General features: G+C 41.0%; 1 protein-coding gene across 1 annotated transcript in view; it reads right to left on the bottom strand.

The window, feature by feature from the left end:
* The window catches only part of robo2 (roundabout 2), a 57486-nt gene that overhangs the window by 5094 nt on the left and 27764 nt on the right, over nt 1-24628 (bottom strand). The window contains exons 2-13 of the mRNA XM_018004385.2: nt 19897-20087; nt 18125-18227; nt 15279-15572; nt 15038-15178; nt 12928-13059; nt 11873-12810; nt 11683-11802; nt 11206-11611; nt 6965-7060; nt 6636-6882; nt 6168-6331; nt 2780-3044 (exon numbers count right to left, since the gene is read on the bottom strand). Coding sequence (XP_017859874.2) covers nt 2780-3044; nt 6168-6331; nt 6636-6882; nt 6965-7060; nt 11206-11611; nt 11683-11802; nt 11873-12810; nt 12928-13059; nt 15038-15178; nt 15279-15572; nt 18125-18227; nt 19897-20087 — 3097 coding nt within the window. The remainder of the gene's footprint in view (nt 1-2779; nt 3045-6167; nt 6332-6635; nt 6883-6964; nt 7061-11205; nt 11612-11682; nt 11803-11872; nt 12811-12927; nt 13060-15037; nt 15179-15278; nt 15573-18124; nt 18228-19896; nt 20088-24628) is intronic.

The following is a 24628-nucleotide window of genomic DNA, read 5'->3' as shown; positions in this document are numbered from 1 at the left end:
TTATTTCTACATAAAAATAAATATTTTCATAAATAGCTTTTTTTTAAATTGAATAAATTTTTTCAGAGTAGTTTCCTTTTTAGAAAAGTGTTTTGCATATAGAAGCCTTGATAGAGAACAACATTTTTTTATATAATTCATACTCAACTCTTCTATTCATTATGGCCTCTCATAACTAGAATATTTAATGAGGCTACCAACACTCTTAGCGGACTCTTAAAACAGCATTAAAATGGAAACCTAACGAATGCATTCATTTTTCTGCACGCTGAGCTGTTTTTATTTTCACACATATGACACTCAATAAAGTGTGATTACTTTTATATTGTTATTGTTATGATTATTGCGCTTGTTATTGTTATTGTTATTGTTATTGCCATTGTCAGTGCACATTTCGTTCAGTGAGTCGTGAATGTGTTTGTTGCAATTATTATTAATATATTTGCGCACATTTTCAATTTGTGTTTTTAATGTCTAATTAAGTGTGCGAAAATAATTTTAATTATGTCGCTGCAGATATATACAAATATACACATACTTATATATTCATATACAGTAGTTGGCCATGCAAATTGCATTTAAATTATGGATATATCGAGATTTATATAAATTTATATATATTTCATTTGCTCGTTACATTTATTTTTATTTTTATTTTATTGATATTTGGCCCCTGCCCCGCTGCTCTTCAGCTGCTTTTTATGCTTGATTGGCATTTAATTGCCTTTCAGCGGACAGCTGTGATTTTTGCCAGTCGCCGTGGAGTTATTACAATCCACTCTCGAATTTATTCGATCCTAAAAATCGCACTTTAAGCATCGATGGAATATTAATTTAAAGTATATATATATTTCTCTCTCTCAGTGATTTAATTGCATTCAATCTATGAGCTCTGCTGTGCGTAAAATTGGCCACAAATAAATAACAATTACGGCTTTTTCGGCAGCGCGAATCAACGGAAAAATTAAACAAATCTAACAAAATGCAAACAATTATTTTCTGCCTTCTGATTGCCAGACAAATAAATTAGCCACGCCTGCAGTTGCCAGCTCCACCAGCCACCAGCCTCTATATATAAATATATAATATTTGCAGCTTTGATTAACCATTCCACCATAGTCGAAAATGATTTATACGAAATGTAACCAGTAAAAAAGAAAACATTAAAATAATTTGACCAAAACATATTTCGGGCAGGCCAAGCAAACTGTTTGCACAAATTAAAGTGGCTCAAATTATCAAAAAAAAAAAAAAAAAAACATTTCATTTTAAAGCTAAAAATATTGTGAGAGGTATTAAAAGTCCAAAGGATCTATATTTAATTTTTTCTTTTTTTTTTCGATTATAAAAATAGCTAAAAAAAATATATATATATACATATATATATATATATATATATATATATATATATATATATATATATATATATATATATTGTAAATATAATTTAATCAATTTAATTTAATTTGTTATTTTTTTTTTTTTTTCATTTTCATAACTGATAGAAGCTATTAGTTTCCTATAAATATATGCCTAATTAAAGCAGCTCTGATTTCTGTTTACATTACCTAAGTACAACTCCAGTCATTTACAGTAATAGATTCCCACCCATTTCCCATAGTTAGCTAACAGCTAAATGGGACTCTGTTCAACTTTACTCGAAAGCAATTTAAAGCTATTAACTCTTAAAGCTAGACAAATGTATGTGCTGCAGGTAGCAGCACAAACTGCTCGACACTTCAATAATTACATTTGTGCCAGAGCTGGAGCTGCCTGAAAAACTATGCAGCCAATGTGAACTGTCCGCCGAGAGCGAGAGAGCGCCAGGGAGCTGTCCACTTGCTGTTGCAAAAATCAACATAAATAGCGCGCCAACATCTCCATTTCTAACTTGATTTTTGTTGGCCCGGCGCCGCCTGCTAAAAAGCGAAAACGAAAATCTACCAACAAAAACAAAGTGGGAGTATGCGCTGCCATTAGATGGGGTATATGCGACTAGGATATAGCCTAAGTATGATTGGGAAAAAAGTTAACTACATCTTAAGAATATAAGAGAGCTGCTTAAGGAAAATCGATATTTATCTGGCTTTTATTAATTGATTGAAGTAGTTAAAATATCATAAATTATCATATAAAAGGAAAGAATATCTGTCTTTTCTTTTTATTGAATTATTCATTTGAAATATCATTAAAATATCAATTTTAATAAATTATCTAATAAAAGGAATAAAAATGTCTTCGATATTGCTTTACATCGATTTAGATAAAAAATGATCGATAAATTGCAAACTTTTTATAGATGTATAAAATATGAACCGATACGCTTATAAATTTGTCTCTCAAACTGTTCTTGCATTATATATCAATATGAGGAGGAAAAACTCGGAGTTTTACTTAGGTGAAAAATCGAAGGATATCGATAAATGAATCTATTTCGACTGCAACTTCTTCGCTTGTTCCATCGATGTTATTCACGAATCATATAATAGTCTTCAACTCTTGAGTGTTACCTAGCGCTACACCCATTCAATATACCCCCTTTGAGCATTTCCAGGGGCCACGCGGTATTACAAAAGTTGTGCTAAAAAATTGTTTTTGCGACGCGCCAGAAAAATGCAATTTCACAGTTTGGTGAATTTTTATTGTCGTCGCTTTGAGTGGGTCCCCAGTTAAATTTCCCATTTCCCTTTCTTTTTTCGCTTTGCGCATTTACTCTAGGTGGACTATGGTGGAGGGGGCGGGGGCGTGTCTAGCTACGTAACTATGTGGAAAAACTTACCGCTGATGATTGCGTTCGCCGGCATGTCCATGAATATCATCGATGCCGCCTGTGTTGCCGCTGCTGGTGGTGGCGCCGCCAGAGCCGGCACCACTGGCACCACAGACTGGCGCATAGTCCGCTATGTGATCCTTCTGCATGTCGAGGGTATCGCCACTGGGCGAAGTGCGCCAGACCATGCCTCCCGTGGAGGCATCCAGCCAGTAGCCGTTGCCATTGCGCGTCGATAGGCTCGGCATTTTAAGCACGTCACTCGTGTGATTGCCTACAGGTGAGAGAGCACAGAGGGAGAGAGAGAGAGAGGTGGAGAGTGTGAGTGAGAGCAATTAAATGTTTTGCTACAAATTGTGTGAGTCAAATAAATTGTTGCCCTAAATGAACAAACAAAACATAGGTAGAGACAAGCTCCACGTAAGTCCTTCTTGACTGTTCCCAAAAACCGATTCGCAAACGTGCTAAAAACAGCTTCTTTTGGAACTTTATATTATATTTATGTAAATATTTTTTGTTTGTTTTAAAGTTGAGTTAAACAAAAATAAGGGGAATATGCGCAAAATCAAACTATAAACGCATACAGGTCCTGCAAAATCGTGTATTGCGGCAAATTACAAACTGCCCATGGTATGTGCGCGGCTCAACTCTACATCGAGATCTGAAACTGTTTACTGTGGAGGAACAGATTGGGAGACACACTAGTCGATATAGTGACAGACTGGCTAGACACCGGAGCAGACTAGCGAGAAGATTGCTTCCTGCGAGACCACTAAGGCGATTAAAACGCTTGGGTTTTGCCAAAAATATGAGATAAGTCGTTTAGGGATACTTGTAAATATATATTTGTAAGTCCTCCTGAATTGTTGTTAAGGTACTAAACTTGCATTGTACAGATTCAGCGCTTAAAATATATATACAAAAAAAAAAAAAAAAAAAAAAAAAAAAAAAAAAAAAAAAAAAAAAAAAAAAAAAAAAAAAAAAAAAAGCCGCAATTATAAAATTTTCTAATACATCTTATATTCTTCAATAATTAGCAAGAGTTTCTAGCAATTATTTTTAGGGCGAAAGTATTTTATTTGTATTTGGTATTCGTTTGGCTTGTGGGACTTCAATGCAGTGCTATAAATTCAGCGCATTAAAAATAATATTATGCCAAGGGCGGGTCACAGGAGGCGTATGCGCAATTTACCCTATTGTCACAGCACACACACACACACTCAGACACACAGTTGAAAATCAAATAAATTATTGTCAATTTTCCAGTTGGCGCTTGTGCAAAAATGTGTTGCATACTTTCGAGCAGCTCAAATAAAATAAAGGAGTGGAGAGAAGAAAAAAACCGTATTGCATAAAAAATGCAGCAATTAAACTGTCCCCGGGTTATAACTGCGCATCAAGCGAGTATTTTATGGCACCCGTTGTTGTTCGGGGTGGGTGGGAGGTGGGCGTGGCAATTGGGCTGTTGTTGTTCATTGTCTACGGCCATCCAGGTGAGCTTTGCGCTTTTTGCTGCTTAGTTTATTGCAACTGGCGCCCAATGAATATGCAACGGGCGTCGTTTTTTTAGCATTTCATTTTTCTGTTTTTGTTTTTTTGCGTTTTTGTTTCGTGCTTCCCGTTTAGCTGCGGCTTGTTGAACAATGCCAAAGCGGCACAGCAACGTGGCAGTTGTTGCTGCCACGGGGACAGCTCAAAACAAAATCACAACTATATTGTAAACTAGTGTAAACTATGGAAATTGAAAATAATAGCCAGCAGCTTTTACGGGCTTGTACTTGATGCGCTTTCGCTGCAAAAGTTATTTTCCCATAAAGCTAATGTTTTGCAAGGATTTCATAAATGTTTTAAGCTCCATTTCATGATGACCATGTGATGGACAAATATAAAACAGAGATGACGTATCAAAGCAAATAGCAGTAGTAGATGTAGAAGTAGCTGTGGAGAACGTAGTAGTCATATTAGTTAGATTGAAAATAGGAGTAAGAAATAGTGACAGTAGTAGTAGTAGTCGTAATGATAGTAGATAGATTCAGTATTTGGCAGTTATAGTAGTAGCATTAGGCAGTCATATTGATAGTAGCAATAATAGTAGTAATAGTCAGTAATATTGATAGTAGAAATAATAGTAGTAGCAAGCAGTAATGATAGTAGGTAGAAAGGTAATAAGTCGAGTAGTAGTAGCACGTAGAAATAGTAGTAGTATGTAGAAATAATAGTAGTAGTAGTAATAATAGTATTAGTAATAGTAGCAGTAGAATTAATAGTAGACTAGGAGCAGAATTAGTAGTAGATTAGTAGTACTAGTAGTAGTAGTAGTAGTAATAGTAGTACATAGAAAAAGTAGTAGAAGTTCATTTAAGAAGTATGTATAAATAGTAATAGCTGTGCATAGTAGCAGTATTTAGAAATAGTAGTAACAGTATATAGTTATAGTACTACTACCTGTAGTATATATATGAGGTACTAGTAGTTGAAGAAGCAGCAGCTGTATGATTATGAAAAAGTAGTATGAAGTGCTTGAAGAATAGCAGTAGTTCCTTGTTTTCTCACTTTAGTAATAGCTACTATAGGAAATCTTTATTAAATTTGGAATGTTATTCCAAGCCCTTTGCTGCTCATTGATTTACTTCCCAATATACACGATTTCCCACTTAATCACATCCCATTTGTGCACCCAAATTGGAATCGTATCTGCCACTTGCGTCAGTATTTAATTTGCCAGGGGCCTTGTTTATTGCGTCGCGCCACAAGCCAAAGAGCTGCGTTTACTGTGCTGCAACCAGCTAAACGGAAAGCCTAAGCACCAGTTGCCACATGCAAAGCGGGGGCCGCTCCGCTCAGTCCGGCCCTTTGGCATTCTCGTAATGCTGCTAATTTCAATTAGACCACAAGGTCTGCCCTCAAATGCAAGTGTTGAACATGCCAGGGACACACACGCACACACACACATGCACACACTCAACTTGTTGGTTAATAATGCACACAAAACTAAATGCATAATTGCAGCCGACTCTAGGGTAAAGCTGAAGAGGGAGCGGCAGCAGTTCCTCTCCGGCGTGGAGCGTCACGTGCAAAATGTTAATTTCTATTATGCGCCCGGCACGAAAATTTCTGCTGTGCTGCCTGCTAAAATATTTATTCGCACCTATTTTGTTGTGCCGGTGTGTGTGTGTGTGTGTGTGCCTCGCGAACAATGGAAAATTAGTGTTATTTATATATGCAAATCTCTGTATGTGTCTGTGTGTGTGTGTGTGGGAGAATGCAAAAAGTCTGGCTAGGAAGGAAGCGCCACTAGCTGAACGCAACGGATGCAGCTCGGATGTGGCCGGGCACCGTCTCCTCGTCGCCATCGTCGCCCTCGTCTGCTGCCATTGCTACGGTTTCTCGTACTCACCTCGCATGGTATTTAGTGCCGACTGCTTCATCATCATGTGCTTGCGCTTCACAAACACCATGGCCCCAAAGGACAACATCATGATGGCCAATATGGCGCCCAGCAGTATTATGAACCAAGGCTGCGTCAGCACATCGTTCACATGATCCTGATTGATGGGATAGCTGTGGACGAGACCAAATCAAAAATGCAAATAAATATCAAAATTATGAAATGTGATTAACACTGAGGCTAAACGATCTGGCAACGCTCAATCGTCATGCGAGCTTATTAAGTTGGCTGCGCCTGAGTAGTGCCAGAAAGCTTAAAGGAAACAGATGAGATCTTTTGCCAAAGGAATTACTGGAATATATTCAAAGATTTCTAATTCATCTTCACTTTATTAAATGAATTAGGGGATTCATAAATGAATACACAGTTCTTCATATGGAGTCCTCACAGTATTTTTAGTAGAATTCTTCAACTTACCGCTGATTGATAAACGGATCGAGTCGCTTCGTTATCGGATCCAGTCGCAATGTCGCTGGCACACAATACGGTCCGATGCCAGCATTATTGCCCGCCGCCACGCCCACCGTATACATGACGCCCTCCGTCAAATTGGCCAGCACCAAAGTGGGCGAGGCAGCATCGATGGTCACATTTGTCAAAATGCGCGAGAAATTGTGAGCCGTATCGATGCCGCGCACAATGACGTGATAGTAGAGCAAAACACCTGCAATTGGGGTTAAGCATGAGGATTAAGGTTAATGAGGGGTTGATTAGGGCGGGAGGCAGATAGGGGCGGGTGTACTTACCATGCTCCTCCTTCAGTTGGGGCGCCTTCCACTTCAAGAAGACCGCAGAGGCATTAAGCAGTATGGCCTCCATGCCAAATGGCGCCTCGTTGGGCACTAAAAGGAAAAGGAAAAAAATGAAAGATGAGTTCGGATGGGTTAGGACTTTTTGGGTCTACGGCTTGAAATGCGTTTTTGATTGTTACGCCAGCTGCTCTAATGAGTCGCGCCCGCTGCTGCTCTAATTAATTGCCATTTAGTGGGTTTAGCACTTGAGCGTAGTTCGGAAACAGTTCCGGGTAGAGGCAGACAGCTCATTGTGACAGAGCGAGAGAGAGAGACAGGTGGGGGGGATAGGGTTGTATTTTTAGATGGCTACGCAGTGGCTGCATTCATCAGCGACAACTCCTGCTCTGGGCACACTTCAAAAGCTCATCTTCATTTGTTTATTTATTTCCTGATGTCACAGCACCGTTCGTTCGCTGCTCCGTCTGAGGCAATTTCTTTAAATAAACACACGTGCGAATGCGAATGCGAAACAAAACAAAGCAACGACATCGTCTCTAAATAGCCGACCGTCTAGGTGGAGCTATATACATATACATATACATATGTATATGTATAGGGTTAGGTGTACTTAGAAGCGTGTTGCTGCGATTCCTCTCTCACTTTTTTTTGTTTTTGTTTTTTCTTTCTTCTTGCTCGCTTTGTTGCTGCTGCTGCGACATGCTAAAGTGCTCGTCAGGCTTTTTGTCTATGGGGGTTTTCTCTTGCTTTCCATTTTTCCCGTTTTTTGATTTCGTGTTTTCCTTTCTGTTTTTGCTAGCCGTGTCTGATGACGCGCTTAACACGTAGCTGCCATTGTGTGGCATACACGACCTCGGGCCAATTGTAGCTGAGCAAAAGCCAGCTACAACACAATAAAGCAGCAAAAAATGTGCTGCACTTCACATTTGACAAACCAATTGGAAAATTGCAATCGAAACGACGCACTTCACTCGATGTTTATACTCATTTTGCAGTCGCGCACTACCGAAACCGTATCAAACCAACTCAGCTCTAAGTGGATCATCTGTCCGTCAACTGAGTTGCTGACTTGAATGATGCTGACACTGGCAAATTGACAACATTATTTTATATTTTATAATTCTTCTTGAATTCTTAGCATTAACTGACGTGTTCCCTAATTTGCGATTTGTTTTTATTTTAGCGAATAACTAACATACGAAACTATTCTAATTTTTAAATTTTAATTTTTAAATTGATTTTTTTTTTATTTATTTATTTTTTTTTTTTTTATTCCTATATTATTATAAACTTATCAGATCGTCATTATGTTTATAAATGTTTTATCAAAATTTTTTTTTTTTTTTTTTTTTTAATAAAGTTTTCTTCTCCATAATAAGAAAATATTTTTTTTTAACTAATAAAAGTAAAATGAATATAATTAAATTAAATTGAAGAAATATATTATATAAACCACATTAAAATTTTTATGCAGAAAAATTATATAAAATATAGTTTTTCACATAAAAAAATAATTGTTTTTTGTTTTAATGAATATTTTAAATAAATTTAGTTAAAATATATTTTGAAATATTTTTATTAATTTTTTATGGTAATATTTTTTTATTTTATTTTATTTATTTATTTATTTTTTTTTTTTTCATTTCTTCTTCAATGTAATATCCCCAAATTTCTCTAGATTTGCAGCATATTCACTAGTCAGCTTCAGCCTGTCGGCTGCTTCTAGCACTCCCCAGCTGAACTTCTTTTCTGCTAGCTGTATATCCTTTACTTGCCCAGTTCCGCCTTTGCTCTGGGAGATGTGCCAAATGCTTCCTGTGTGGATGCTTAGCTGCTCCCACCCCCTGCTCACGCTCCTGCAACTGCTCGAAACAAGCTCTAACAAACGCGCATCAAAATTGCATGGCAAGGCGCTGCAACACTTTGCGGAGACACCAAAGAGGCAGCAACTCCTCCGTTCGCAGGCAGCAATAATTGTTGTTTATCTTTACACAATTGCGTTGGCAATTTCTTTGAGCTATTGTTGTTGTTGTTGCTGCTGGCAGTGGGGAAAAAGTCAGACGCGCAGGTGGAAATGTGATGCATACGAAATGAGTTTTGATTTGGTTAGCAGCAGCGCAACGCAGTGCAATTTAGACAAATGCATCTACTCGCAGACAGAGGGCGCTTTGCCGTTGACGGGTGTGCATTTTATATTGCAGTCGAGCGTTTGTTGACTTATTTGCGGCACTGTCGTGTCGTGCCTCCTCCCTTCCTCTGCTCAGTGTTTGCCTCTGCGGCTTGCATTGCTTGACATTTGCCTCGCTGCTGTTTATAGTTGCCTCTCTCTCTCTCTCTCTGCCACTCTTGCTGCTCTTTCTCTATTTTTGTATTTAATTATTTCGTAAAAAGTCGTCTCATTGAGAACTGTGCGCTCTTTTGAAGTTTTTCGGGTGATAAAATGCAGCGATAAACCTGTCTGCAAAATTTCGCTGAAGTCTTTGCATTTTTGCAGCTCGAGAAAGCATTGAGAGGGTAGACAAAGAGAGAGAGAGAGTGAGAGAGAGCTGAATGGAATATTTGGACAGTCTTATCAGCTGCAGCTGGAGCAAACGCGCATCTGCAGGACATGTGTCTTAGTCAACTGAAGTTCGCTGCAATATCAGCTAAAGTCGACTAAATCCGCCAACTTTTCGCTGAGATATGTCGAACTCGACTGTGATATCTAAACAGTTCTTTAAGCTACGCACAGTGTGAGCTTGAATGGCCAAAGCAGAAAACTTGCCTGGGTTGTACCTTAAGATTTGGGAAAGATGAACTTATATGAGTTGAGGTCTCTAAAGACAGCAGCAGACACAGATATGCAGATTATATGAAAGGGAAGAGTAATATTCCATTGACATCCTCTTCTTGCTAGTTGGTATATTTTTAATATTGTCTCTATATTTATAACGATCCAGGAAATCCTATGGCCTTGTTGATTCCTTCTCTGTCTGAACGTCCAGCAAGCCGTAGATTCAAGCAGAGCCTAGTCTAGAACTGCTGCAACTAAGAAATTTTACATGATGGAGCGCTAGCTCTCCGTAGGAGCTTTATACCTCATTATGTCTTAGATAAAACCTAATCAGAAGTCATTGACTTGAAACGTTCTTTTAGGATTAATTTATTATCAGTCCTTTCTCGCTTTGCCCGTTTATATGTCAAAGCATTATGTTTTACTATATGAGAACTCTTTAAAATTTGAGATAATTCCTAACATCTAGTTGATCAACTTCGTCTGATAAATTCTTGAAGATGTGTAACTATTTGCAGTAGTTCATTTTCAACATGAGCAGCTCTACGATGTTCTCATCGTAGCCTATCATTAATCGATTTAGTTCGACCCAAATATCTCCGAGCCAGCACGCACACAACACAACGAGCAAATTTCTCTGCAGCTATTTTTCAGAAATAGTTTCTCTACTCCTGCATTAAAAACGCCTACTGAAAAATATTGTAATTGCAAGTTGAGCTACATAGCTACGGCTGCAGACAACATTCTGTCGAGTCATTGGGCGAATGAATCCTTTCACCTGCGACACATGTAAATCATCACATCAGGTATTCAATACGGATGAATTGCTTCACGTGTGCTCAAAACCTGAGCCTACGTGCTTGTCGCGTTTATGCTCGGGCCAGGGACGGTGCCAGGACGAGGGCCGGTGGCGTTCGCATTTCCCTTTTTTCCTTTGCTGTGCCTAAACATTCCGCATGATTCGCTTTTTGCAGTGTTCAATGATTGACATACTTTTTATTTGCCATATCCGAAAGGAGTTCTCCCTTTTTATGCGAACCTCGAAATTATATGAGATTATGGGACCCGCATCCCAGCAGCTGATGCCAGGCTGAGATAAGGGAAGGAGAGGTAGAGTGAGAGTGAGTGTGTGAGTGAGAGGGGGAGAGGTCCTGGCTTGGCATTTATGTAACGCGCTCATATCCTTTTATTGTATTAGGCTATTGTTGCAATGCGAACTGCTCGAGCCCCATCCCTTCCTCAGCTGCATTGGTTGTCACATGGAACTACCCCCGCGGCACACAGAGGGTTGCTGTGGCCTGTGCTGGCATTTATATGGTTTGTTAGATTTCGGGCTGCGATTTAGCCGGTTCATTAGGCAACTGCATAGACAACTTTTTGCCACGCATAAATAATACATCAAAGTAGAAGTAGCAGCAGCAAAAGGCTGCTCCCACAACGTGAATTGAAATGAAGTACTCACCATCTTCGAGGGTACGGGCAAGGCGCGAATTCGACGGCTTGCCCTCGACTGACTTGTAAAATGGCACCATGAAAAATTCATAGAGCGTATACTGCACGAGTCCCGTCATCGTACAGGACGAGGCACCGCCACCATTCAATATGGTGAGCATGCGATATTTGGTGCTGTACGCGCTTTGGATTTGGCTCGGCGTCTGTGACTCCGGGCCATCCATGGCATCACGTTTGCCGGCAGCGGCAATATTTGGTTTTGTCGAAATCAAAGCCGACGCTGACGCTGAGGCCGACACCGATGCGGACGTGGAGGCCAGCAGTGGATTGGTATTGGCCGTGAGCATGTTTGTTATTGGATTCGGTAGCTGGCGCGCATAGATGTAGAAGCCCTCGACGTATTTGCCATTGATGATCTGCATAAGCAAACAAAATTTATTAGCTCGAGTGGCTAGGCTTTGGCTCTCTTTAGGCGCTCGACTCTTACCTGCCAAGTGAGTTTCATGCTGGTTGAGTCCACAACGCTCGCATTGGTCAGCTCCACCACATCGCCGGACAGTAGGCTGGCGCGTGCCTCGCTCAGGTCCAAGCCGCTGTTGAAATACCGCTGCAATTCGAATAGAAATTAAAGTTAAGCTAAGCTCAAGCGTGACTTCCTTAATTCCATCTCTACTCACCGTGCCCACTGCGATGGGTTCCGACATGGGACTAGGCAGGGATAGACCGTGCGAGTTCTCTGCGCGTATCAGGAAGAAGTAGTTCACGCCCGCCACGAGGCCCAGTTGGGTGTACGTCGTGTTCTGTATGCGTGTGCCCACGGCCACCCAGCCATCGGTCTCGTTCTTGCCGAACATCTCGACGACGTAGCCCACCAGGCTGGAGGCGCCCACCTTGTTGCTGCGCGTCCAGCTGAGGGTGACCGAATCGTCGGTCTTCTCCACCAGCTGCGGCTTGCCGGGCGGACCCGGGTAGGTGGATAGCTCGGGGGCGCGATAGAACTTGATGTTCGGATTGGTGGGCGTGTCCAGGCGCAGGTAGCCGCTCCACGATGACTTGCCATTGCGATTGGTGGCCACGCAGGTGTACAGGCCCTCGTCCTCGTGGCGCTGCAAGTCCGAAATTGTCAATGTGCCGGACTCGGACAGATTGCGACGCTCGTGCTCCTGCACATCGATGGGTATGCCGTCCAGGTACCAGGAAATCTGTGGAGCCGGTGTGCCCAGCGTGCGGCAGGGCAGCACCACAATCGACTTGACGGGCAGCGTCTGATTCACCGGACCCTGCTCAATGATGGGCGGGGGCAGCTCGAACTGTGTGTCCACCGTGACAACGGTGCGGCTGCTAACGCTACCGACGGCATTCAGGGCATTGCAGACGACCACCTTGCCGGAGTCCTCGCGGGCAAAGCGCGCTATCGAGAGCACCGAGCGACCTTCGGGCGTGAGGCTGACCTCCAGGCGACCGTCTCGATAGCCGGGCAGCAGCAGCGAGCTGTTGCCCTCGACGGACCAGTACAGTGTGGGCCGAGGATGACCGCTGGCCTGGCACTCGAATAGCACTTCATCGCCGATCTCGACCAGCTGGTTCTTGGGCCGTGTAATGAACTTGGGCGGAGCTGTGGATGGGAGCAAAGCAAACAGCGGGTTGTTTAGTTTTAAAGTAGAGTGGGCGGTGAAGCCTTGTGGGGGAGAGGAGGGTAGCCGGCTTCTGGCCTTTGGGGCAATTAACTTACCGTGCACGGTGAGTATGCCCGTGGCTGTAATTGAGCCGACCGCATTGTCCGCCTCGCAGCTGTATTCGCCCATGTCCTCGAGCGTGACGTCGTCCAGCTTCAGACTGCGGTCCTCAAGTATGTGCACACGGCCTGCAGTGGGAGAAGGAGAGAGAGAGAGAGGGAGAGATGGGGTAAGTAACATGTGAGAGCAAGTCAAAAACGAGCAACTAACTCGGACGTCTTCTTCTACTTCGTTAGTAGTTCAAGTAGCGTAAAAATGGCCAAGACTGCCAGCTAAGGAGTTCAAATAACCGCAGCAAAGTAAGCCAAGAATAGCTAGCCAAAGGTGGATACAGAGCAGGGCTGGGGGCGGGGGTAGTCGTCGACACAGGGTCGGATACACACATTGAGCAGCTAGCTTTTGTGGTTGTGTCCTACAATAAGAGATAGACGACAACAACAAACGGAGCTTGAGCTATAACAAAAGGAAGCTAGGAAAGTAAACTCTCGTGATGGATATCGACGTGTCAATACCCTGTAAGATGAGAACAGAAACTATATATGGGCTATATGAATATTCCTGTGTTTTCCCTCAGCCTGACTTTCCTTCATGGCATTTTCCCTGCTTTACTTTTGAATACAATATTTCCCGCAGATGTTTTCCTCAATGCGTTGCATTTCTCTTGGCTCACTCTAACTACCCCTTGGTAAGTTGCTTTCTTTTTGGTTGGTTGACTGACTGCGAAATAGGTTTTAAATGTTGTTGTTGTAGTTGTTCGGGATGTTGTTCCTGTTGTTGTTGCTCCTTCAGTGGCCACTGTGCCAATTGTTTGCTTAACAAAAGTTTAGCCCACGCTCTCCCTATCTCTCTGTCTCTCTCTCTCCCTCACTCAACTTCAAGTCTCGTCTGAGCTGACGGAATGTGTTTTTACCGTATTTTCTTTACGGCTTTTGGCTGCGAGGGCAGTTTAAAGAAGCGTAACTAGCTCGCAGAGGGGCAACAGACTAAGTGTGTGCGTGTGTGTGTGTGTGTATGAGCTGAGCATTCTCCAACACTCTTCCATACATTTGTGTAGCTCCTCCCCCCCCACTCCGTCGTGCTGGTTAGTTGCACTCTTTGGCGTTGGCGTTTCGGGGGGGAAAAGTGCGTCCCTGTCTGAAGGACAACATTGCAACAGTCGAGTGTTGTGCAAGCAAAATTGTTGATTGCTGCCAACAGAGATTGGCAATTAACGGAATTAAAAGTTACAGTTGTGTTTACACACGGAAGGGGGCTACGACGAACGGGGCGTGGCATGGCCCACCCACAGCCACAATCGCACTAACAACAACAACAACAACTAACTAACTGTCCGTATAGGTGTTTATTACACTGCGCGAAACGAGTTGGCAGAGCGAAGAAAGTAAAGCTTAGTCTAAGCTAATGTTGGATATTGTATGGAAATAAGAGAGATGCTATAGAGAGGTTATGAGAAGTCCCAAGTTCTAGAAAGTGGCTGAGCTCTAAGACTCAGCTCAAATTTTCCATTAAGTCTGATTTGAGAGCCGTTTACAGGGGCTTTGAAGACGAGTTTCTAGAGCTAAATTAAGGTATCAATGGAACTAAATTAGAGTTCAATTTAGTTGTTTTGGGATAAAAAAAAATTCACCTTAATATTCAGCAAATGGATGGGATAATAGCTCATATAAATAATGTAATATCATATGAAATAAATTGTATTTTTCAACTCTAAGAGTTAAATACCCATGTATCTATGTTATTTCATAGACAATTAACTTTCCGATACATAAATAAAATTCAATAAATTCATCTATCAATAATTTATCGCAGTGTAGCTCAGCAAATGCTATTGCAGTGTAAACATGAAAGGCCACAGGCCAAAGTAACCGCATGAAACTAACTTTGTTTTTATTTTCTGTCTTTTTTTTTCGACCCATGACAGTTGCCTTTATAAAAACTGTTCGCCCTATGCAAATATGGCAAAGCAAAAGCTTAAATTTCATTTGAAATGAAACTAAATTCCGCTTAATTGACTGAACACGTAAACGACACGGCCACAGGTCTAGTTATGCACTAGTTTAGTCGATGGCTATAATAATAGTAAAATGGGGCTCTGCAGATACTTACGTAGAGGCATGTTGCCGCCGGAGGCTGTGCGACGCCAGAGAACATCCGGCAAGGGATCGCCGCCGATGCGACACTGGAAGACAACGGAGCTGCCCACCACAGCCGTCTGATTCTGTGGTCCGCGTATGAGAAAGGGACGAACTGCAGGAGAGGGAGAGAGAGAGAGAGAGAGAGAGAGGTAAAATATGTAGTAAAACCGTCTTCGTTAAGCACTTCAGGTATGGGAGCTCATCGCACTTACCGTGCACCTTGAGGAAGGCGGTGCTCGACTCGCGAGTGCCCACGACGTTCTTGACCACACACTGATACCTTCCGTCATCCGACTGACGGGCGTCCTGTATGGCCAGATTACCGCCATCGACGATGCGGATCCGCTTGTTGGCGCCGTTGCCATTCAGGTTCAAAGTTTGTCCGTTCTTGCGCCAGGAGATTTGCGGTTCCGGTGAGCCACGCGGTGCACCACATTCCATCAGCGCTACCTCGCCCTGGGCCACTCGTGTGTTTTGCGGTTCCAGTCGAAATTCATCGCGCAGAACTGTAAATAGAATAAATGGGAGAGTGTGTAAGAGAGAGGCAGAGGAGAGAGAGAGAGAGAGAGAGAGAGAGTGAATTTTGTTACGGGTTAAGCTTTGATTGATTCAATATTAATAACTCCGACTGAGTGAGGGGGAGTAACGGACACCGGCTTCAGAGACAAACATCCTGCAGCATTTGCTTTATCCCTTCTTCATGCTTAATGCCCTCAGCCATTTGAAAGCTACCCAGCTACAGTTACGTCCACGCCCTCGACGCCCACCTGCTTGCGCTCAATATGCCAATAAAACCTTGATAATGATGTGCTGTCCAAGCTTTGAGCTGCTACTGCTGCTACTGCAGCTCCTGCTGCTGCTATTTCGACTCCTGCTGTTGTTGCTGCTGCAATATTAATAAGCTTTGGCATTTGCAATGCGTATTTTCCTGCTGTTATATTTCTTTTTACGTATTTTACTAACAGAAATTGCAAAATTGATAATCAGCGAGTAAGCTCGACTAGCAAATATCCTGTGAATGTTGTTTAACCATAGAGTTTGAGTAGTCAAAGGTAACTGAATTTGAATGCTAGCTATAGAAACTATTGATATTGGCTCTACAACACTAATAGATCATATATCATATATCATATTTCATATTCCATAGATCGTACAGTACTTTGAGTTTAAGCTTAGATATTAGTTGGACTAATAGAAAATACTCTTAAAAACCTTTTTTCAACTGTCTTTCAACTATCTTAGGCAACACTTACTGACCCTATTTCTAATCTACATTTAAGCCAAGACGATCTTCAATTTCTAGAAATAGATATTGACATAAACTTGAGGAATGGGAATTAGGAAATTATATAGTTAAGCGAATAGTCTGTTTCCTAATGGGCCTGTTCATTGCCAACTTTCCGATGCTTATACGACTGCTCCTCAGCTCCCGAGCAATCACATCTACAGAAGAAACTCCTGTTATACCTATCCACAAGAAATAAGCTCATAAAATAGCACATACAAAACGTATTCCATTTCAAAGCACCCCGTTTGCATGTCAATTACATATACAGGGTATTTAAATGGAGAATAACAAAATGTAAAATACGAAATGTGAAATGCAGAATGCAAAATGCAAAATGCAAACTGCACTTCAATAAACGCATAATGCGCTTCACTGGACGCCAAAGGCAACACAAAAAGCAGCTTCGCAAACTAAATGCGAGCTTTACGAACCAATCCAGCATTCAGTCCAAGTGGACCGTACAATGTTGTTAAAGATAAACAATTGTTGAGAGAGCCAGGTGAAGACTATTAAATGCGAAAGCTGATGGCCCTTTTCAACCGGGGCTCAAGGACTGCAAGGATTGAAATTGAAATCCTTTTCTCGACTGCGGCTACGCAATATTAATTAATCTGCTTGGGAACAGCCCCTGGCAACGCAAAGCAGCCCCAAAAATAAACAGTATACAGTGAACGTGTGCGCTCCGCCCCCTCATCAACCTAATCGTTCCATCTGCTGTTGCTCTGGATATCAATTACAAAACATTTTTGCGAACTGCGAACTGCTTTATTTTATTAATTAGAAAGCAATGCGAGTGCATGACGTGCTGCGTCTACCAGAACAGGAACAGAAACAGGAACAGCAACTCGCAACTCGCAACTGAACATGCAATGCAGTTGCTGAAGGGTTGGCCAGTCAGACTGCCCACAAAAGTTCATTAGCTGTAAATGTGCAACGTCAATCGATCAACGTCATTGAGTGGGTTTTCGGTTTTTTTGGCATTGTGCCTACAAAAAACTGTTGAAAATTATGCTGGCAACTAAATGATGTCGGAATATGAGCTAAGGCAGTCGGGCAGTTAGTTAAAAAGTCATTTTTACATAGATAAACCTCATTTTGATGGAATAGCAAAGGTTAACTGACATAGGATTTTTATAAAACTTTTTACATAAGTTTGAGGAGGATTTCAAGTAAGTTTTGTTAAAATGTTTTAAGGATATATCTAAATTTGTGGATGGCATGATGATTTTTATAATCAATATTCTCCTCTGTTTAACTTAATCTCATTTTCAATTAATATGAATAGTAGTATCTCTAACACACAACAATTTCACTAAAATTTATAAGTTTTCCGCTTAATTTCAAACTTATTTACTAAAAACCTATCTTGCCTAAAACAGCAACCCTTAACTTACACGCGATTTGGCTAAAATTGAATGTATACTATTTCGGCTACTTCCTTATCAATTTCGTCAATATTTTATAATGATTGAGCTAAAATTGTAGATGATGCAAATGCGTATGTTTATTGAAATATCCTCATACAAGTTTTATTTTCATTTTCCTGCTCATATATGCTAGTCTTCGTTATTTAAATTTCCCACTTTACGATTACTCTTTTCAATACGATATAGCTATACTAGACCCATGCCCATTAAATCAGTATCCCTAAACTCACATACAAACTAGTTGAAATTTTCAGTAAATTTCGAGGACTATCGAATATTTACTTATACAAAAGAGCTTAATAGACTGGCCCTGAAATTCCCGACTTATAGACTTATTACTTACATGCTACTTGCAATGTTGCATTTCTGGAACGTGCGACGCCCAATTCGTTCTTCGCCTGGCACCAGTACGTGCCCGCATCGCTCTCCCTTCGCGAGTGTATGACCTGAAAGAAAGAGAGGAGGGGGAGAATTAGAGATTAGATACTTTACAGAAGAGATATGTGTAATATTATTGCGAGTAGTTATAAGCTTAAGAGCGACACGTGTCGGTGCAAAGATCAAAACGAAATGCGCTCGACCAAAAATCAAATAAAACTCTAGACCCCAAATTCAACTGCTGACCAACCAGTCCACTCGACGTATACGCAATTTAATTTAATTAAAAAAAAAAAAAACAAGTAGACAACCCTCTACAGAGGGTCGTGTCTGTCCGTGTGTATGTCTGTGCCTTAATCACTTGGCCTCTTCAGTTTTAATTGGCAACAAACTGTAAGCCGGCCGACAAGTCACTTAGGATTGGGGCACGACTCCAAAAATGCCATTGAAAACAATAAAAATTAACTAGGGGTAGGCGACGGCAGCTCTTCTCGAATTTCCGGGTTCTGTTCAGCTCGAGATATGCGCAAGTGAGTGTATGATGATTTTTAATGATAATGATAGCCCTCCTCCCCTGCCCCATGGCCCATGGACCACTCGACACTGGTGTCCGGAATATTGCAACCCATTCGTCAAAGAAATAATTTGTAGAAATTTAACAAAAACTGAATTCAAAACGCGCTCAACTCGAAATAATTCGTTAAATTCCATTAAAGTGGAAAATAGCAAAGGAAAAAATAACAATAAATTTTATATCAAATACATTTTTGTTGCATTTAATGAAAATCTACTGAGCGGGGGGTATACAAAAATGTAATATAAACAAAGTCGAGGGCGGGGCAAAAAAGGAAAAAAAAGAAACTGACAAAAATTGCAGTGCAGGGGTGGGAGTTGGGGGTGGTTAGCAGAGTGAATGCGCCCAACCCCCCGTCGTCTGCCCCTGCATTAAGACTCGTTAGCTTGAATTGTGAAATGTGCACGCACGAGGAGGCAAGGGGAAAGAGAATGCAGAAAAACTTAGAGATGGCAAAAGGGACGATATTTAAATACAATGTATTTAAACATTAAAATTAAGATGTAAAAGATTAAAAAATTAAAGACAAAAATATTTCAAGAAAATTACTAAACTATTTGCAATTTGTTTACAAAATTTAACCAATTAATTTAATAAAAAAAAAAAAAACATATTTATATGATAGAATAGTTTTAAGTACTCCGAGCATATTTTGGACTTTTATTTTTTAACAGAAAAAAAAATAATTAAACTCATCTCATATTATTCTATTTCCTTTAAGTATTTAAAATATTTTCTGTATATTATATATGGTTTTCACCCTCATTTTATTCATTTATGTCAAAAACAGTTCACAGTTTATTTTGCCTCATCGATATTTTCTGGCATTCCCTTTCCCACCCCTTTTCTTAAATGTTATGCCATCCCTAATGCTCAACAAGAACAGTTCTTCAGCCTAGACATTTCGGCAGGCTTGTAAAGGGGGGCCCATACTTATGCCCATTCCATTCTTATCGCTTGTTGTTTTTATTACGAGCTGTCTGCACTTTGTTTTACTTGCCGATCGAAATGCAACGAATCGGAAGCGCATAAAATAATATGAGCAACAATTTTGATGCACAAATGTTGCGATTCCCAAGAAATGATGAAACGAGAGGAGAAATCGTTGTGGAGCAGCTGGATTGAGGGAGTCTGGTAATATAATGATAGACTTGAAGACTTACCTTCAGAAAGAAAAGGCCGCCCGCGGGTAGCATTATGCGATGTGAGCCCGCGTCCGTCTTCAGTTCGCGTCCATCCTTGAACCAATGAATCGTTGGAGGTGGATTGCCCTCGGCTTTGCAATTGAACGTGAATGGATCATTCTTGGGGACCGTCGTGTCCATGGGATGTTCGATGATATGTGGATTTTCGCCTGTTGAACAGAAAAGAGTTGGAAAATTAAAAAAGGAAGAAAAAGGTTTTACAAACTGATGTCTATTGTTTCTTGGGGTGATTCAATATTTTATTATGCACTTTAGAGTTTTCTAGCACAGATCCCACCCAGAGACTAAAGATTTAACATATGTGCATGTTCTCTTAAGTGGTTCCCTCTAGGGACAGGTCGTATATCGTTTTTCCTTAAAACAAGTTTTGTCACTTAAGTAATTAATGCGCCATTAGGAGTTCTTATGTAGAACAAGTCGCCCCCCATCAGGCACCTAAAATTCTGTTAAGGAGCATTGAAATTTTCTTGACTGAAATTCACTTGAATTTTGGTCCACCCCACAAATTCAATTAACTCCAAGAAAATATTTGCTCGCCCACGGTGCAGACAGAAAGAGAGAGAGAGAGAGGGAGTGAGAGTGAGAGAGCAGACTAAACATAAATTTACAAGCATGTCGATAAGGATGAAACAAAGGACAACGCTAGATAAACTTTATTAAAAGCGGCAGCAAAAAACAACAACAAGTATAAGAATGTCCAGCGAAATGGAGAACCGACTGAAATGTAATTACAAAAAGCGCTTAAAGGTGAAAATTTATGTATGTGTGGGAGAGAATGGAAAACGGAAAATGGAGATGGGAGAAGCTCGATGCTCGATGCTCGATGCTGGCTGCTGGATGCTGGATAGTAACATCATTCAGCCGGAAATTAAGTTCTGCAGATTTATTGAAAGCGGATAGTAATGAGAGCTGAGCGACAGAGAGCGATGATTGAAGCGATATAAGAGTTAGAGAGCAGCCCATAAATGGAAACTAAAGCGAACGTATAAGAGTTTAAGGCCAGCGACAACAAAAACAATGCAAAAGAGAATGGGCAGAAAAAATGGGTAGAAAAAACTATAACGGCAGATATATGTATGGCGCATGCAAATCAAATCAAATCAGAGCGAGCCATTGTTATCACTATGAAAAATCACTATTCAGTGAATTCACTGTGAGCCATTTCTCAAATGCCTCCTACCACGCGAGAGAGGGATAGAGCGGCGAGTGAGAGTGAGTGAGCGCACCTTGGTAAATTTGTCAATTGCTTTTGTGCTTTGCTAGCAACAACAGCAGCAGCAGCAGCAGCAGCAGAAGCAGAAGCATCAGCCTTTTGTGCGCTTCACGCTTTTGTTTGATGCAATGCTGTGGCCATTGTCTGATTGGGCGTTCTCTTCACTCTCGCTCACTCTCTCTGTGTCTGTGTGTGTGTGTGCATTGCGTGCTTCTCTATTGTTGTTGTTGTTGCTGCTGTTGTCAAGGCGACAGCGCTTGCTAATTTAAATGATGAAATGCCTGAAGAGACGAGTTGAATATAAAGTAAATGTCAACTGAAAAGCTCGCCCTCTCTCTATCTCTCTCGCTCTTTCAAACCTCTGCACTGCGGTAGCACTGATTATTAAAAATTCACAAGCCATCCAGAGCGTTATTTGTGTGTTTTTTTATTTCTTCAACTATTTTTTTATTAGTTCATATGTATGTACCTTTGGCCAACTAAAATTCGTTGGGCAGCTAACAAAATATTTATTTAAGCAAAAATATGTTGCTGGCTAAATCCACACAAAAACGGATAGAAAAGAAAGGCAATGCATGCAATTTTAACACATGCACAAAAAGGTAGAAAATTCAAGTAAAACAAACTTTGATAAGCTTTGCAGCAGCCGAACTGCAAAAACCACCGTGAACCAAGTAAGAATTTACAACAAGAATTTCTACGCAAAGTCAGAAAGACGAAAGAAAGTTTCTTTTTCGTTGCTTTCATGCACAATCTTTTACCAATAACAAATATGTAAGTATAGGTAATGATGACTCTTGAATACTCTCCTCTACTGATAACTGATTGATTTTGCGCACTCTGCGTAGCATATTCTCATTCTCTGCTATGCCAGTCGAAAATTGCGGTGCAAGAGAAACCGCAACAGCTTTGAAGCTCTGCTCTTCGTTTGTTATTAAGCCAGCACTAGAGTAAATGAAAGAGAGCGAGCGCGATGGTGAGTGGGAGTGTGAGCAGCAAAGGAAGTCTGACTTTGCACTTAATTACGCTCATTTGGTGTACGCACTTTGTACGTGTGTGCGTGCGTGCTGCTGCATGTGTGTACAAGTGCATTTGTTTGTGTGGGTGGCAATTTATGCATATGAAATAATGTAAAAGAAGTCTGTGTAAATAAACAGCAAAGTGCTGCCGGCGTTGAAATCATGCAAGCGCACATACACCTATGCAAACAGACACACATATGCATACAGAAACTTTAGATAGAGATAGAGAGAGAGAGAGAGACTGCGGCAGCAGCAGCAGCAGCAATAATAACAGGAAGTGCATTTGTTGTTGCCGCTGTTAAGAAATCTACGGCTGCTGTTGATGCAGTTGTTGTTGCTGTTGCTGTTGCTTCTGCTGCTGTTTGTGCGTATGTTATCTTAGTTTATGTGCTTTTGCGCGTTTTGTTGTTATTTGCAGTTGCTGTTGCCGCAGTTGTTGTTATTTGTCTGGCATAAGCATAAAAATATCTGCCTTTGAGGCGTATCCCAGCAGCCCGAGCAGCAGCAGCAGCAGCAGCAGCTGTTATATGCGCTCTGCGCCCTCGCTCTGCCGCTCTCTTCCACTGCTAATTTGCGGCTCTGTTGGGTGCTAAGAGCAGTTGCGCCAATATACGATCATTATTAGCATGTCAACAACAACAGCAACAAAATCACAACTTTCGACAAACACAAACGACAAAGACGAACACGAAGACGAAGACATCAACGTCGATGACGACGCGCCGTCGGCTACATGACAAAGCCGCAACAGGAGATGAAGCAACTGCACAAATGCATACATAAATACATGTATGCAAATATGTAAGTAGTTGTGCTGCCATCGCTATGATACCTTTGCCCTCTCTCGCTCACTCTCCTACGCCCACTCTTCTACTCCATCGCTTTCTCTCTCTCCCTGTGCATCTGTTTGTAATCAAACAAACACCAAATAGACTGCCCGTCTGGACATGGAGTCGAGTGCAGGTGGAAAATGTCCAGCTGTTGAGCCAAATTCTTGTGCTAGCTGTAAATGCAGCCTGCCGGAAAACCACTGATTATGATATGTTTGTCTCCCTCACACCAGCTGACTTAGCTAACACACATTGAAAATAGAATTTGCTTGTTTAAATTTTATACAATTTCCTTAGTTTTGCGCCTCGAGCCAAATGTGCGTTGGCAAGGCAAACTTTTTGTAAAGAAATTAGGCACAAAAGTCAAATTGTGACAGCTTCAAATAGCTGTAAAAGCTCTCTTTGGAATCAACTAACTGTATCGTTGACACTGCGGCGCTGCTTCCGTCGGTTGCGTCGACTGCGGCGTTGGCGTTGCTGTTAAAAAATTAACAAAGCCTGACAACGGGCGTGCTTCACTGCCAATAGAGTAACTGTTGTTGTGCTTGTTGTTGTTGCAATGGCTCAACATGGCAGCTCGACAATAATTTATAAGCTTTTAGTGCAGCAGCAAAGTGGCTACAATAAAAACAACAACAACAGCAACAACAATGAGAGCTAAGTTTTTGATTTGTCTGTTGTTATTGCTATTTCTACTTCTGCTACCATTTATTTATTTATGTTGAATGTTTAATTTTTAATGTGCATGCAACTTACGCGAACGTTATGAGAACTAGCCATGAATGCCAAAGGGCAACGGAGCGAAGAGAGCGGAAGAGAGCAGAAGAGAGGAGCATGGGGGCCAACTGAAATGACGAAAAAGGGTTGCCTTAGCGTCGGGCAAGGCGAGGGGCTTAAGAGTTTTGTAAGCCTCTGGCACAACTTTTGCCACTTAAGCTTTATGTAAGTAAATATGTTTGTGTAAAGGAGGCAGGGAGGAGAGAGTATTGTCTGCACGTGTGTGTGTGGGCATGTGTTTACATATTGTTGTAGTTGACTACATAAAATTTTGAAAAACCTGCCATAAGTCAAAGAAAATCTCTTTAAATTCAACAGTTGAATGCGTTGAAGAGAGCAAGGAAATAGGAATTGATATAAGCAGCGTATAAGATTAACTTAGCATGCAGTTCAGATTGTCTTATACTTCTTTATGTGTCCTATCACAAGTGAGCATGAAGTTAGCTCTTATATTTTGTAATCGCTTTACATTTATGCATGTATAAGAACTGTTATGTTAACAATTCTAATTAGAAGATTCACATATAAGTATGTGTGCATACTCAATTGGTAAAAAAGCTCTTATACTTGCTGGTAAAATAAGTTCGCTAGCATACAACAACAAATCGTATATAAGAACTTAAATACTTTTTAATAAGATTTCCATTGCACGTTGTTGAGGTTATGCGCGCTTGAGCTGCTGCCAAAGAATCATTCAACTGTAAATAGAAGTACGTGTACACCTGCATAACGGCATTAAAACTCAAATACTAGCTTGTCTATTGAAAGCCCGTATAACAAATATGCATTGCAATATTCACGAGAGGCGAAACAAATGATTCTCCACTTCAAAACTTGCTCCTGCAAAT

The sequence above is a fragment of the Drosophila arizonae genome, chromosome 3, assembly GCF_054131065.1.
Source record: "Drosophila arizonae isolate 15081-1271.41 chromosome 3, UAZ_ARI_1.0, whole genome shotgun sequence".
NCBI lineage: Eukaryota > Metazoa > Arthropoda > Insecta > Diptera > Drosophilidae > Drosophila > Drosophila arizonae.
The sequence above is the reverse complement of the archived record's forward strand: the minus strand, read 5'-3'. Positions and strand labels throughout refer to the sequence as shown.